The sequence below is a fragment of the Pelodiscus sinensis genome, chromosome 11 (assembly GCF_052426305.1).
Source record: "Pelodiscus sinensis isolate ZL-2025 chromosome 11, ASM5242630v1, whole genome shotgun sequence".
Lineage (NCBI taxonomy): Eukaryota > Metazoa > Chordata > Testudines > Trionychidae > Pelodiscus > Pelodiscus sinensis.
This window is the reverse complement of record NC_143062.1, coordinates 13223729-13240373: the sequence shown is the minus strand read 5'-3', so window position 1 is coordinate 13240373 and position 16645 is coordinate 13223729. Positions and strand designations below refer to the sequence as shown.

The 16645-nt window shown below is 44.6% G+C and overlaps 1 protein-coding gene across 1 annotated transcript in view; it reads right to left on the bottom strand.

Annotated features, from left to right (window-relative positions):
• The window catches only part of IARS1 (isoleucyl-tRNA synthetase 1), a 211581-nt gene that overhangs the window by 10905 nt on the left and 184031 nt on the right, over nt 1-16645 (bottom strand). The window contains exons 31-32 of the mRNA XM_075939706.2: nt 12729-12840; nt 2234-2359 (exon numbers count right to left, since the gene is read on the bottom strand). Of these exons, the coding sequence (XP_075795821.2) occupies nt 2234-2359; nt 12729-12840 (238 nt within the window). The remainder of the gene's footprint in view (nt 1-2233; nt 2360-12728; nt 12841-16645) is intronic.

The window sequence follows — 16645 nt, the reverse complement described above, 5'->3', positions numbered from 1 at the left end:
ACTGCCCTGAGACTCCACTATCGTCCCCTCATACAAGAGTTAAGGGGCTGAAGAACAGAGGGTTGTGTCCTCGCTGTACCGGACATCAGATGCCCCAAACCCATTCCACACCTTCTTTAAGAGATATCAGACCTGCTACTGAACAATCGCCTTCGCTGGACACCTGCCAAATAGCAACAACATTAATTTTTCAGTCTACCTCCCGTGTCCCTCAGTTGCTGAGATGAAGACAAGAAAACCCACTCTATTCAGGACCGTCTGGCGGTGTGGGAGAAATACCTTCGTACCTCCACAGCACGGACCCCAAACCCAGTCCTATCTTAATACTGTGGAGAGATGGGAGGAAGGTATCTCCCCAAAACAGACTGGTACCCTTGGGCAAGAGGAAGGACTTAAAAACCTCCCTTTGGGAGCAAACAGAATGCTGCACCCTTCTGTCCAACAGAGGCCTCCCCTCCCCGAAGGCTAGATGGAAACACAATCCTTAAAAGGAGCCAAAGGTATTCCTTCCTCCACTGACCCAGACAAAAGCCTGCACCAACACCTCAGACTATGGGGAGGCAAAAGGGGAACACATTCTAGTAAATTATATCTCTGACTCCACAACTTCACACCAGACTATTTCTGATTTTGTTCTCTCTGTTCCAAATACAGCATTTTGCTGCTACTTGGAAAATCATTTTAAGGAAAGATTTTCCTGTCCAGCCAAGTTTTATTTTAGATGGTCTACTTAAGCAATCCTTAACAGCAATGTAATCTTTATGGTAGAAATATTACACTTGGTCTGTGCAACCAATCACATTAACAAGCTGAATAAGGCAAATTGAGAGCATCAGAGAGGCTCAGTGCAGGTATTCAAAGCCATTCTACTGAAGACATGAAGATAAAAGTATTTTTTTAGGAAACACAAAACAGAGAAAACAAAAATGTAAAAAGGTGGCGATACAGATCTAAGGCAGGTGATATAATATATATGGGTACAAACTTCCGCTCCTAACAGCTCAGAAAGAATTTTAAGGCAATTGTTCATACTTTGCATTCACAAAGATCAAATTATTACTTACATCTCCCCATCCCCTTAATGTTAGCTATTCTTCAGGTTTAAATACTTCTAAAGATACAAAAAAAATCTTTCTATAATCACTGATGTGTCAATTTTGCAGATAGTTTTCAATTCTCCTTAATCCACTCCTGTTGAACCTTGAATTTGCAGAGTCCATATTAACTTTAAACTCTTCAGTTTTCAAAATAGTCTAGAGCAACACTATTCAAGGTGTCATGTCTATAACTCACTAAGATACTATCAAATAACTTCACAATTCTTGCTAATCAAAGTTTTCTTTTCTCTTATTTTATTTAGTGAGTGGTTTGGTTACTTACAGCCTTTATACTACCAGCCAATTGTCCCTTAATTCTAAGACAATGGAATACAAAATGTAATTTTATCATAAAACAGAGTCTTGATCTCGGAAACAAGAAAATAAAGCCAGTTTGTTTCTAAGGTCTCATGGTCACAAACTGCAACATTTTTCAGTGTTCAGTTTCTGCTTTATCAGCCACTTTATCTCTGTCCTGCTTGCTAAATTGTGTGTGCTCTGTATATAACCCATAAAGTTCACTTTACATTTGTTAACAGAGCCAGAGCACAAATTCAATCCTACAAAAATATTTTCAAAATAAACTATTCTCTAACAGAAGAAGTCTGGAGATCCTCAAACTGCTCTGCTGTGAAATACAAAAATATGGCAACAGCAAAGAATTTGACTAAAAGGGGAAATCAGCTTGTACTCAACTTCTAACTCCATCTATTAGTTTATTTGCAAAATCATGCAACTATATTTGATGGCAGCTTGCCAACTCATGGTACAGTACTACCCTGATGAAAACGCTTTCTAAAATGGATGAAATTTCATCCTAATGAGAACTGAAAAAGAAACACAAATTGGAAATGGATAGCATAACAAAAGTAATGAACACCATTTAGTAGGAACTTTTAAAACCATTTAGATAGTCTATAACTGTAAACTATCTATAAACACATTTTCATATGCTTAGTAAAAATCAGTCCTAGAAGACTGGGCATATGTCCCATGAGCTCTTTTTAGAAACTTCACATGCACAGTCTGAAAAAATGATACAAAAAATGCTACAAGTTGCCAATGACATTCTCTGAAAATCAACTGAATTGCTACTGTATGCACTCTCTCAGCTTTCATCCTCAAACACTAGTTACCTGTTTTTCCATTAAACACTGCCAGCTTTGAATTTTTAAGACCAAAAATGCAGGAGACAGCATCTACAAGTTTGGTGTAGTTTAATTTATTATCTCCTTTTGGATTTTCCAGCAGCAATACACCATCTAAAAACAAAAACAAAAATGAAGAATTAAAATGTAATTTAAGAAATGAGTTTGTATGTTGCAATGAACTATTTAGTTTGCTATATTATGTAAAGCCAATACTGATTACAGTGAATTAAAAAATGTCCATCACATTTCTTTATCCGAAGAATATGAACTATGGGTCTCTTTTTTTCTTGAATTAAGCCCATTATAAGAGAAAAAAGCCTTGTTTCTTGTTAAGTTTAAAGAAATCTAATCTCCATTGAAGAATTTGTGTGGGCGTCTCTCAGTAGCTTTAATCAACTGCAATAATCCCATGCACTTTGACAGAAACATGAATTTAAAATCTTAAAGGAAGCAAATATTTATGCATGATGCCATCTTAGTAATAAAACAGCACAGGCTGAAACTCTCTCAACAAGGACTCTGACAGGACCATGGATATTGCTGGACCAGAGAGTCCCAGTGGAGGGCCACAAGCAAGAGTCTTCTTGGGGCTGGGAACACAGCCATGCTGGCTGCAGGAGGGCCAGCAGCTGGAAGTCCTGCCGCAGGAGTCCAGCTGAACCAGCGGCAGGGCAGCCAGAATGCCAGAGGGTTCTGATGGGCCAGCAGTTTGCTTCGGTGTGGCCCGGAGCCCCCTCAGCAGAACTGCTGCAGTAGAGTGGGCAGGGCGGGGCCAGTGCTGGCACAGGCGTGCGGGTGGGGCTAGGAGTACTGGCAGCTGAGCAGTGGTTTGCTGTGGAGGGGCCAGAAGCCCCGGCAGCGGGACTGCAGGCTGGCAGAGCCGGTGCAGATATTGCTGAGGCAGGACTGTTAGAGGAGGAGCTCTGGCACTAGGGCTGGGAGCCTCAGCGGCAGGACCATGGGCTGTTGTGGCAGGGCAGAGGGGTGGGTGGCAGGTGGGGAGCCAGCTAGGAGGCCAGGTCAGGAGCGAAGCCAGGCTGGGGAGCTGGTGGTAGGGGGACCAGAAATGACTTCCCCTTGTCCAGCAAAATCTCTCATTTGGAACCACTCAGGTGCCAAAAGTGCTAGATCAGGGAGGTCCAACCTGTACAAAGACATTTATTTGCATGCAACATAGACAATTTGGCTATTTTTTGAAAAGTACAAATACAAAATGTTCCTCAGCTATACCAAAATACTTTGTGCAAATATTTTATATTGGATAAATCAATATACAACTCAAAAATATATACTGAATGTATATTAAATGCAATATAACACTCACTACAATCCAACACATACAGAGACTGGCTTGCATATTAATCAAGAGATGTACATACATGCATATTAAATGAAGAGACCACAATGAAATCAAATAATTTAGCTCCAGAGTCCGAGGAGCAGATGCAGCCTGAACTGATGCAGCAGCCGCTACAGTCCCAGTAACAACAGCCACCACCACAGCCACAGCGACAGGCACGGCTCCAGAGACAGGCCGGAAGTATGGCAACGGGAAGACGTGGGGTGGTAGGAAGTGGCCATGGGCATAGAATTGAAACCCCAAGTACTCAGTGTGCTGGGGGGGGGGGGGGGGGCGACGACTTAGGGTGTTGAGCCACACTGACCCCACAGAGTGGGATCTGAGACTCAGAATCCGGCCATTGGGCCGTACAGACCCTGATAAGTGGACCCGTGGGGGATTTTGATCGTGGGAATCTGCACAAGGGGAGTACACCCCTTGACACAATCCATCTGAATAATTGCACAAAGTATTGCATTTTGGGTGTTCAAGAACTCCTCCTAAACGCTAAGAGCTAGAACAATCAAATTTGGTATGCAGCTTCCTCTTACCATAACTTAAAACAAGGTAAACAGTTTGGCTGTGCTAGGACAATGGGATGTGCCTGGAATTCGATTGTTTCGCATAAAATGGAAAGGGAGGAGTCTGGAAGAAGGGAGTTATACTGTAGAACAGGGATCTCCAACCTTTTTAACCACAAGATCACTTTTTCAATTTAAGTGCAATGTAAGCTCTACCTCCAACCCAGATACCCTTATCTGGCTTCCTTCCCCCCTTCTCTGGGGCCCAGCCCCTGCTCCACCCCTTCTTTGAGGCCTCACCCTGCTCGCTCTGTTGCCCTTTCTCCCTGAATCTTATTCACTTTCACCAGGCTGGGGTAGAGGTGCAGGTTCTAGACTTCGGCGTGTGGCAAATGCCCTATCCTCTAGGCCAGTGTTTCTCAACCTTTTTTTTTTTTTTTTTTTTTTTTTTTTAATAAAATACCCCAAACCCAAACCCTAACCCTGGGTGTGGGTGTGTGTGTTAGGGTTAGGGGATGCATGTGGAGGGACTCAAGCCCCCGAACCTGCGCTCCCCCAGCAAATGCCCTATCCCCTAGGGCACTCCAGAACCTATCCCTCTTGCTCCCTTCCTTCAGGGAATCCTCTCCCACACTCCAAACCCCTTGGCCCAAGACCAGAACCTGCACCCCAACTCCTTACCCTAGTGAAAGTGAATGAGATTGGGAAGTAAGGGAAATGGCGTGAGCAGGGTGAGGCCTCAGTGAAGGGGGTGGAGCAGGGGCAGGGCCCCAAGGAAGGGTGGGAAGGAAGCTGGGCAGGGTATTTGGGTTTGAGGTAGATCTTACGTTGTACTTACATTGAAAAAGTGATCTTGAGGTTAAAAAGGTTGGAGACCCCTGTCCTAGTCCATTCAAGAGCCCACCCCACCCCACCTCCCTGCCTTTGGGGGGGGGGTCCCTTGTCCTGTGCCTGGTTACTCCCAGGGTGGGCAGGGGAGCTTGAACCTATCACGTGTTCCCCAGGCAAATGCACTAGCTCCTAAGCAACTCCAGAACCCACTCAACCACCTTCAGCAGGTCCCTTATCCTGCCTTCCTAATACAGCAGCCAGGTCCATCCCTCTCACAGCCTGTGTTAGCAGCCCAGACATTGCATGAGTGGGTGGAAGGGGGATGGGATAAAGCCCACCCCCAAGTTCATAGGAGAGCCCACCACACCCTCCCTACCTTCAGAGGGTCCCTGAGCCTGTGTCTGGTCACTCTCAGGGAGAGCGGAGGGGGTGGGCTTGAAGCTAGGGAGCTGGAGTGGACTAGGGGATCGGGCAGTTGCCTGGGAAAACACAGAGTGGTGGGTTCACGCCCTGCCCACCCTGAGAGCATCTGGACAGCTGTCCCAGGGATGGAGCAGCAGAGCCAAAGCAGCCTCATGTACAGTAATGGCTCCATGTGCTGCCCCCCATCCACAGGCACTGACCCCACAGCCTCCCATTGATCAATGGGAGCTGTAGGAATGGTGTCTGCTGGCAAGGACAGCATGTGGAGAACCCTTGCTCTGACCTTCTCAGGGGGCTGCAGGGACATGCCAGCCACCTCCAGGAGCACACCTAACCATAAGGCTAAGTACTCCAGACATGACAGGTTAGGCATTTTAAGTACTCAAAGAATTAAATGTAGGCATGAGAGAAACAAAAGTTATGAAATGCACAGTCCAATCTAAAACAAACTAACCCACTTTGCAAGCAGTAAAAGTAGAAACAACCCCCCAAGTACATGCTGGGTCAGGAGATGAGAGAGAAGGACTGTGTGAGAAGGAGAGTGTGTGAGTGTGTGTGAGAGAGAGAATGAATGACAGACACACAGAGGCTACGTCTAGACTGGCATGATTTTCCGCAAATGCTTTTAACGGAAAAACTTTTCCGTTAAAAGCATTTGCGGAAAAGAGCATCTAGATTGGCACAGATGCTTTTCCGCAAAACCACTTTTTGCGGAAAAGCGTCTGTGCCATTCTAGATGCGGTTTTGCGCAAGAAAGCCCCGATCGCCATTTTCACGATTGGGGCTTTTTTGCGCAAAACAATACCTCATTGTCTACACTGGCCCTCTTGCGCAAAAGCATTTGCGCAAGAGGGCTTTTGCCCAAACGGGAGCAGCATAGCATTTCCGCAAGAAGCACTGACAATCTTACATGAGATCGTCAGTGTTCTTGCGCAAATTCAAGCGGCCAGTGTAGACAGCTGGCAAGTTTTTCCACAAAAGCGGCTGCTTTTGCAGAAAAACTTGCAAGTCTAGACGCAGCCAGACTGCGCATGAGTGGGACAGAGATTTGCATTGCCAAGCTCCGTCCATTCCCTTCTCTGTGTGGAAATAGGGTACAGGATTGGGGGGGAGGGACACCCTGACATCAGCACCCCCCCTTCTCTCTCCCACATCCTGCACAGCAAGCAGGAGGCTTCCAAGGGGCAGCTCCAAGGCAAGAGGACAAGAACAATATGACATTGTGGGGAGAGGCAACTGAAGTGCCAGCACTTGAGAGCTTCCTGGTCAAACCAGTCAGGATCACCTGTCAGAGGCTCCAAGATCTAGCAGTAGATATCGATCTACTGGTTGATGACCACAGGGGAGAGACAGCAAGGGGCCAGAGATGGGGACTGGGACAGATATAACACCATTGGGCCAGCAGGGACAAGAGTAGAGAAAGTGACATCTATCTACTATAGATCTCAGAGAGTGTGTCTGTCCCCCAGCCAGGGGACATGCACCCCTTCCCTGGAAATGCCTGCTGCCGTGGCTGTGAAAAGGTGGATCTCACCTGGCCTCAAGCTACTGCAGTGAGAGAAGGGTGGAGTTGTCTTCTCTTTCCGGGGAGCAGCCTGCATAGTGAACCCCTCATCCCCAGCCCCACTCCACAGCAATGATTTAAATGAAGCATGGACATTTTCATTTTATTTTCCAAAAAACAAAAATTAATTGAATTAAGGATTTGAGCAACACTGGGTAAATCCTGTAGTATTTGTAATAAAATTAATACTAAGTGAGTACTGTATATTTCTGTGCTGTAAATGAAATCAACATATTTGAAATCCAAAAATATTGAAATAAACAGTATTCTATTATTGCTTAACAGTGCAATTAAAATTGTGATAAAAAATTGATTAATCGCCATTATTTTTTAAATAAATTTGCTGCCCTAGTTATTGTGTTATATTTTTGACAGTCTGTAAGTGAGCTAATGAAAAAGAATTCTATATATCATCTCATTTGTTAAAGGTGAGGAAGGAATTATATTGTGTTTGTGACAAAGCACAATTGCGGTCACAATTCAGTTTTCCCGCAGTGAAGCCTGAACATGAGAAAAAATACCAATGAGCTGAATTCAGTACTCTGATGGACACATGCAGTTTTCCTTTGTAGTCAACAGAAGCCTTGGCGGAGCCTCTACAGAAAGCAACTGGGCCATTACACTAAATGGTAGTCAAAGACTCTAGGGACTCGGTGTTACACCAATGCTAACTTCTGTGATATCAACATTGTTTTCTGTGATATAGCAATGTTGAAGTATATGGCACATGGAAATTTTTAAGGCAGCAGCAAATACTTTAAACAAAACAGATTTTTATTGAGTTAAATAGGAAATATATATATTTGGTAGAGCAATTTTAAATAATCCTTTATTCTGATACATAAGTGAACAGCACAGATCGCTATGGAACATGCATAATGTGAAGAAGTTGTTATTGGGGGTAAAGTCAAAGGTGTTACAGCTACTGCATATGGGCCAGTTGGAGCTTTTGGCATCAAAGCAGTAGAAAGATTTTGGCAACCAAAAACATCTGAGGCTTTGGAGACACTGCAAAGGTCTGTAGTTATCTTTGCCTTCTCATACTTAGGTATAGACACAACTTGGAAAAAAATGTTGATAGTGGAAAGGGGAATTGCAAGCTTGAACATCATTTTCTGCCTCAGCAGCTTTTGAAAGCAACCAGCACTTCCCCACTGCTTCTTCCATCTCCTGAATACTTAACAGGATGTAAGGTTGCAAGATCTCACCCTGAGATATGCTGAATCACATTGAAATACAGGCCAGGTAAAGTCCTAGTAGGCACAAATCAGAAGTATAAAAAATATCTGAAGCAGAGGTAACTGGGGCAATGACAAAGCAAGCAAAGCAACCAAGCCCAGAAGCAAGCTCAGACTTACGTTTGTTGTTTAAGGAAAAGAGAGTTACTCATCCTGGGCAGTAATGGGAGTTCTTCCCTGTGGGTGCTCCACTCTGGATGCTGGTACGTCCTTGCACTGGCAATGGGAGATTTTTCTAGCAGTACCCTGCTGCGCTGCACATGCACAGTAGTGGCTCCTCGTGCCATTGGTGTTCGTTAAGCACGTGTGCGATGTCCCATCTCCATTCCTTTTCTACGTTGGTTATAGCCAAAGTAGGGGAAGGAGAAAGGGTAGTGGAGCACCCATGGGGACACACATCTCAAAGAACTCCCATTACTGCAGAGGGCAAGTAACTCTCTTCTTTTTCTTCGAGTGATGTCCCCATGGGTGCTCCGCTCTGGGTGACTATAGAGCATGTTATCATGGAGGTACGTTTGGAGCCCTGCTCCTGAAACTGTGGAGAGCACCACATGTCCTACTGACGCTGTTGGAACAATGCTGGAGGTAAGTGCATAATGTTTCGCAAAGGTATGGTAGGAAGACCAAATTGCCGCTTTGCAAATGTCTTCTAATGGGACATTGTTCAGGAAGGCTGTGGTGAAAGCCACTGCTTTGGTGGAATGTGCCGTCACAACCAGTGGTGGTTGTTTGTTATGGATAGTATAACAAGCGTGTCATAAAGAGATGCACTTGGATATTCTCTGGGAAGAGATGGCTTGTCCCTTTGACTGTTCTACGAATGACATAAAAAGTTTTGTTGACTTTCTCCATGGTTTTATTCTGTCAAGGTAAAAAACAAGTGCTCGTCGAATGTCCAGATTGTGTAACACTGCCTGGGTTGAGTTGTTGTGGGGTTTAGAACAAAATGCAGGTAAGTGAATGGATTCACTGATATGGAAGGGTGTGCAAACTTTCGGGTGGAATTTGGGAGTGGGGTCTGAGCATTACTCTGTCTTTAGTGAGAACTGTGTACGGCGGGTCAGACATCAATGCTGCTATCTCACCTACCCTCCTGCTGGAGGTGATGGCTACCAGGAAGGCCACCTTCATGGGGAGGTGTAGCCAGGAGCAGGTCGCTATTGGTTCAAAGGATAGCTTGATTAGGATCTTTAGTATTCTGAAGATCAGTGAGAAAATGCTTAGTGACGGAATATACAAAATTGGAGGTGCCATAAGTGGGCCTGCGGAAGGCGGCAATCACAGCCACATGAACTTTTATTGTGCTAAAAGTACCTTCTTCCTGTAGTTCTAAAAGATAGCTTTAGCACAACTGGTAGGGGGTGGTATTGGGGAGGATGCAGTTCTTACCCTTTGTCCATTTGGAGAACCTTGCCCATTCTTATATGTCTGTCTGGTGGATTCCCTATTTGTTGATGAGGATTTGCTTTACCTAATGGAACAGGTAGCTTCAGCATCATGGAGCTATGCCTTGGTGGAGTTTTGTCAAATCAAGATGTAGTGTCTTGCTGTGCTGTTGGGATAGCAGATCGCAATGTGGAGGGAATACGTGAGAACTAGAAATTGCCAACCTCTGCAGATAAGGGAATCAGGTCTGCCTGGACCATGATGGAGCAACTAGAATTATGCATCCTTGATCTTGTCTGATTTTTGCGAATCACTCAGCGAATCAGAGGAAGTGGTGGGAATGCATATCGGAGGGGGCATCTCTTTTTAAAAGGAAAGCATCCCCTAGAGATTCTCTGCCCAGAGCCACCCTGGAGCAGAACTGGTGACACTTGTGGTTGGGCTTGGTTGCAAACAGGTCTATCCCGGGTTGGCCCCACTTCAGGAAGACCTCTCAGAAGGCTCGAGTGTCCAATTCCAACTTGTGCTGGTATGAAAACATATGGCTGAGGTTGTCCGCCATGATGTTGAGCTCCCCGGATAGGTAGGTTGCAATGGGACTGAGGTGTCCTTATTGAACCTCATCAGATTTCTTTTGGCCCAATCCTCTAATCTGTCCAGGTCACTCTGGACCCTATCCCTGCCCTCCAGCATATCTAACTCTTTCCCTAGTTTACTGTCATCTGCAAACTTGCTGAGGGTGCAATCCATCCTCTCATCCAGGTCATTAATGAAGATATTGAACAAAACAGGCCCTAGAACTGATCCCTGAGGCACTCCGCTAGAAACCGACCACCAAACAGACATCGAGCTGTTAATCACTACTCATTGGGCCTGACAGTCTAGCCAACTTTCTATCCATCTTACAGTCCATTTTTCCAATCTATACTTCCTTAACTTGCTGACTAGAATACTGTAGGAGACCATATCAAAAGCTTTGCTAAAGTCAAGCAATATCACATCCACTGACTTTCCCATATCCACAGAGCAAGTTAGCTCATCATAGAAGCTAATCAGATTGGTCAGGCATGACTTGCCCTTGGTGAATCCATGTTGACTATTCCTAATCACTTTCCCCTCTTCCAAGTGCTTCAAAATGGATTCCTTTAGGATCCCCTCCCTGATTTTTCTAGGGACGGAGGTAAGGCTGACTGGTACGCTGTGTGTACCAGTGTGTACCTCTCTTAATACCAAGAAGGAAATGTGACCTGCTTATAATCAAGCGCCATCATCAACAAAGACTAGAAGATGAGCTGAATGCTTCTGTTAAAAGGTTCAGCAGTTAAATCAGTGTTGACATGTGAATGATAATTTACAGCATTATCATGCTGTTGAGATGAATGGAACAATTCAGGAGTCAGAGATCTTTCAGAAGAACAACACTGCACTCAGTTCAGCTCCCTTTGCAAATTAAATAGTTAAAACCTTAGTTTTAGAAATAAATACAAATTCATAATTTTAAGCAAGTGGTGGAAGCGCCTCATTGTGGCTGCCCGAAGGACACCAGAACTTTCAGGGTCCATGCTTCTGGGCAACTCCAAAATATGGACTGTGACAGGATCGGAGACTGGCCCCCAGCTCCACAGCAAGGAGCTGGAAACCTTGTGGGTTATTAGGACTTACAGGGTCTCTGCTTCAGAGCTGGGAGCCCCTGGTGCAGGTCTCTCAGGATACATATACACTGCAGATGGCAGTGTGCTTCTCAGCCTGGGTAAACAGACTTACTCTAGGCTTTCTTGAGCTAGTCCATAAAAACAGCAGTGTAGATGATGCGGGACAAGCATAGGATAGGGTTAGTTACTTCCAGGTCAGCTTGGACTTGGGTGGTGAGCCTGTCACCACTATATTCATGATGGGGCTTCATCTAGCATATAACCTCACGATGTTATGAGGTCCCTAGAAGCCCATCAGGAGAGCTGGCAAGAACAAAAGAGCCTGCTGATGACTTCTTGTAAATTCATCACATTCAATGCTTCAATTAAACATTTCTGATTTGATAAATCAGCATTTTTTATGACACATTGACAATGCAAGGTGTTGTCACTATAGGTGCATGCGCCCTTCATGAACGAGATCAGATTCGCTTGAACAGCACTATCTATCAAGGAAGTGTGCACACCTGTTCTTGTCTGTTACAGAACCTCCCCCCCCAACTTAAAATGCACACTCACCACCAACTACACTCTCCCCACCCCACCCCAACCCCTCCCCACAACAGAAAAACTAGCCCAGGAAGGAATCTGCAACAAACCCCATTGCCAACTTTGTCCACACATCCACCCTAGTGACACCATCATAGGACCTAATCTCATCAGCCATACCACGAAATGCTCATTCATCTGCACATCTACTAATGTGATAAATGCCATCATGTGCCAGCAATGCCCCTCTACCATGTACATGAGACAAACTGGCCTGTCTCTATGTAACAGAATAAATGGGCACCAATCAGCCAGCAAGAATGGTAACATACAAAAACCAGTGGAAGAACATTTTAACCTCCCTAAATACACTTACAGACTTGAAAGTTGCCATCTTCAAGCAAAAAAACTTCAAAAACAGGATGCAACATAAAACTGCTGAGTCAGAATTCATAGGCAAATTTATCATCAGAGTAGGTCTAAATAGAGATTAAGAATAGCTCACTTATTACCATAAGTAATTTTCCACTTTAGGTATTTTCACTACATGTACGCTGATTGAATTAGCTCCAATGTAACACACAGATTTGTATCTCTTCTGTTTCCTTTTCTTTCACTTCATGCATGTGATGAAGTGAATTGCAACTCACAAAAACTTATGCCATAATAAAATTGTTAGTCTTTAAGGTGACTCCTTGTTTTTGCTGAAGCAGACTAACACAGCTACTTCTGAAATGTACTATGTAAAGCTGTGGTGACCAATCAGTTCTAAAACAGTAGTGGCTACTGCTATCGTGAACTAGCCACACTCAATCAGCCAAATAGCCACATCTGGCTAGTGACCAGCACATTGGACACTATGGAGGTAAAGGAAATCAGCCCTACTTTCATACATAACTTTTTCTCTCCTGTTATCTATCATTATATTCTTTAATTCATCTTATGTGGTGAAGGCTTTAAAACATTAATTGTATCTAGTTATAACAAAAGTCTCCTACCTTGCTCTGTACCATTAATAGAAATGATGAGATTGACATAAGCGCAGGCTGGATCAACACGATAATGTAAGCCTCCTCTGACAAGAGTGATTTCTAGTTCTGATCCCTTCAGCTTAAAAAAAAAACCACAAAAACAAATCAAGAGTATTACTTTTACTTCCTTAGTACTCCAGTAAGGTGTAAAACAAAACATCTGCCTTAAAGTAAGCACCGTAGGACATTTCTATGAATCATTGTATTAAAAAAAAAATAATTACATGAGAACATTATAAAATGGTAAACTTCATGGTGTTCTCTCTGTAAGAGGATCTGGGAAAACTTTGTGAACATGAATGAATTCACCCTTCATACACCTGCGAGATAAGAAAGCAACAACTGGAGAACAGAGAGCTAAAATGGCCTAATTTTCTTAAGTGCTATGGTCCCCAAATCCCACTGAAGTCAATGGGGACTGCAAGCACACAAACCCTTTTGAAAATGAGATCATAAATGATCTGCCCAGAGTCGAGCAAGACAGTGGCAGAGCTGAGAAACTCCAGTCTCCTGAATTTTAGACCCATGTCCAAACCACAAGCTTACATCTAACCCCACTTTCTACCTTGTCATGAAGTGCTATGTAAAAATTTCTTTAAGCTCCTGGAATATGGAGAAAGACATGAACTGTGGGCTGTTTTTTTACTGCTTCTGACTTTAGAGTGTTGGGGGAAGAAACCCTGCAGTTAGCCAGAAAACAAGTTGAGCAAGCAATAGCATTTTAATGGATAAGGCTGTGTTTTAGTCATGAGCATTTTTAGTAAAAGTTATGGACAAAAATTCACAGTGCCCTCTCCATGACTAGTATTATATATGCCTGACTAAATCTTGGATGCTCTACGGCAGGGAGTGGCCCAGGGTTGCCAGTGGGTGCTTAAGATGGGGTGGGGTGAGAGTTCCCCAGGACCCCACAGGTGCCTGTGACTCCAGTAATACTGAGTGAAGACTGGGTGGCAGCGCGAGGCCCAGCACTATTGCTGCTGCTGCTGGGGGTAGGATTTGGTGGGGCTGGCAGGTGCCCTACCCAGACCTGGGAGGCTCCCCTGAAGTGGTGACATGTCCCTTGTTACTGTAAAGCTGAGTACATTGACTATACACACTCCTTCCCCCATTTAAGAGGGCGCCTCACAAACACCTGATCCTGCAGAGCCGTCTCTGCCCCTCCCCTCCACCGCTGTGCAGAGGGTGAGGGATGCAGGTAGGAGCCAATACTCGTGCCAAGCCAGCTTTTAAGAGAGCTCAGCATGCTGCCAGCTCGAAGGAGCCATCTGCTACCCCCCTCTTTCCTGCTTCCCATAGAGGCCGGGGAGGAGATGGGAGGAAGCGGGAGCACTGGCTTCATGGAGCTGCCTCCACCCAACCCACACCGCTGCCTCTATATCAGAGGCAGCAGCGGGGTGAGGGGAGGCGGGAGCTTGGGCCTCCTATAGACAGGGGCTGCTCTGACATCCCACAAAGTAGAGCAGCCTCTGTCTGCAGCAGGCCTGGGTCCCCTGTGGACCAAGGCGGCTACTGCCCCACACTGCCACCTTGGTATCGGAGGCAGCAGCTCAGAGTGGCAGGAGGAAGCTGATCTGTGCAAAGAGCTGGTTTTCAAACTGTCTCCCTCACGGACCGGCTCCCATCTGCCACCCCCAGGGCTGCCTCTGATACAGAGGCAGCAGCATAGGGCAGCAGAGAGCTTCCCGGGAGTGCATTGGCTGCCAGCCCCATCCTCAGAGATCATTCCCCTCCATTTCTGTGGAATTTGCATATCCTCTTTCGACACTGTAGCGTAGTCTAGATGAGCCCTAAATGTTATGCCTAGCAATGATGCAGCACATTCCCCTCTTGACAGCAAAAAAGCCAGCATTTTCTGGAAAGGGATCCTTCACATGGTTGAAGCATTGTGTTTTCACTATACCTATTTGGCTTAGGATTCTTCCACATTAAAAATATGAAGAAACCAACAAGGAATAAAAGCAGACAGGGTTATGTTCTTTGGAGTATACAGAACTTTATGGGTTACTGGAAGCACATTATTTTCACAATTCCCAGGTTTTATTTTTGAACCCTCCTCTCCCAGTATGAAATCTATTCAGTCACACGTAGGACAATAACTGAAAAAAACATAACTGATATCCTACAGCAAGTATAGAAATAACCACGAGATTATGTACTTCATTATATTAGTTGAGAACGAGTATGGAATCATGCAAGTCAACAGTATTTTAATACACACATTCAAAAAGAACTAAGGTTTTAGTTACAAGCCAATTTTTCTCCATGGAACTCAGAGGTATCTGATTACCCCAGAAACATTAATTCACTCGCATCATCCCTGTGGGAAATGGAAAGAATAGTAATTTCATTTTGCAGATGATGAACAGAGAGAGAGAAATTAAAATTTATTGTCCTACATCATACAAGAAGATTGCGACAGAGCCAAAAAAACAAAATGGAATACTGGGGGGAACTTTCAATTCTTCATGCAAGCTGTGTTCAAAGTAATGCTAGTGCAGGATGCTCTGGAGAAATCCTTTTATTTGGAAACTAAAATACAATCTGCAAAGAGACAAACATGGAACTACCATTTACATGGTGTCTCGTCTTTTCAAAGAGCTGAGCTCTACCATATGAGGTATGAGAACCTAACTCAACTGCCCTTCTGATTAAAAAAAGCACAGGCATGTGTTTTGAGGAGGGACATTTGGATTAGATGATTCAAGGCCCAAGGAAGGGGACAAAATTCATCTGGGAGGCTTCTTGTCCATTATGAGTCTAGAGGCTGTCAGTCATGAAAGCAGAAGGAGTTCTTGAGAACCGCTCTCTCCTATTAGCAATTAGAGAATCAATACACTGAATCATGTACTTTTTTCTCCTACTGTATTTTCCACAATAAAGGTACTAAATTTTGCCATTTCTGGAAAACTGTGAGGTTGAAGGCCTTCATAAAGATCAGAAAAAGTATTAAGATCAGAGAAAGGATGAGGTTAGTTAAAAAATACTTTACAAAAAAAAGTCTAAGCTTGATTTTGTATTGAGTCTGTGCAAGATCATACAAAAAACTGTTGCATTAACAACAAATTGCACTGAACTGTTCATAAATCTGATAATAAACATCCTGTTAGCTCCCAAGTGATCTGCAAGGTTCTTTGGGGATCTACACGTACCGTGTTCTTTAAAGCAGTTATAGAATCTTATCCTGTAACAGTGTTGACATGAAAAACACTTAATGAAAGAAAGTCTATGCATAAAATCAGGTCCAAGATGAACTTGAAACTATTTGCTAATATCCACTTAACTGCTAGATGCACAAAAATATCTGTAGGTGTAAATTAGGGGTATATTTTGTATACCAAACTACACTATACAAAATATTGCTGAACTCAGCTTGTGAAAGGTGGCAATTTGTCTAATGCAAGGGTCTCAAGCTCAGTTCACCTTAGGGCTAGTGCCAGTCAAATCCTCCTAATGGGCCAGCAGGCACTCCATTCTGGCAGGGTTCTGGGGACTCTTGAGTATTCTCCTAGTCCTGCCTGCTAGCCCACGTGCTCTCCTGCACAGGTAGTGCAACAGAGCTAGAGTGGCTTCCAGCTGCTAGCTCTGTGCTGATGCTGGCATGTTCCTGTGACCCAGGGAAGGTGCGTGCACAGCCATCCTATCTATAGGATGGTTTGGCATGGTCACCCTGGGCCCCGCACTTTGGGAGCCGCTGCAGCAGCTGCCTCAACCATCCTGACAGCTGACTAAGACCTGCACGCCGGAGGGCAGGGAGCAAGAGACTTTGTGATCCTCCCTGTCTCAGGCCAATCAGGGCCTGGGGGTGAGGAGAAGCACATAAATGTTCCTCCCGCCCTGCCCCTGCCTTGCAAGGAGTGCACAGAGCTTAGAAGTGCCGCACG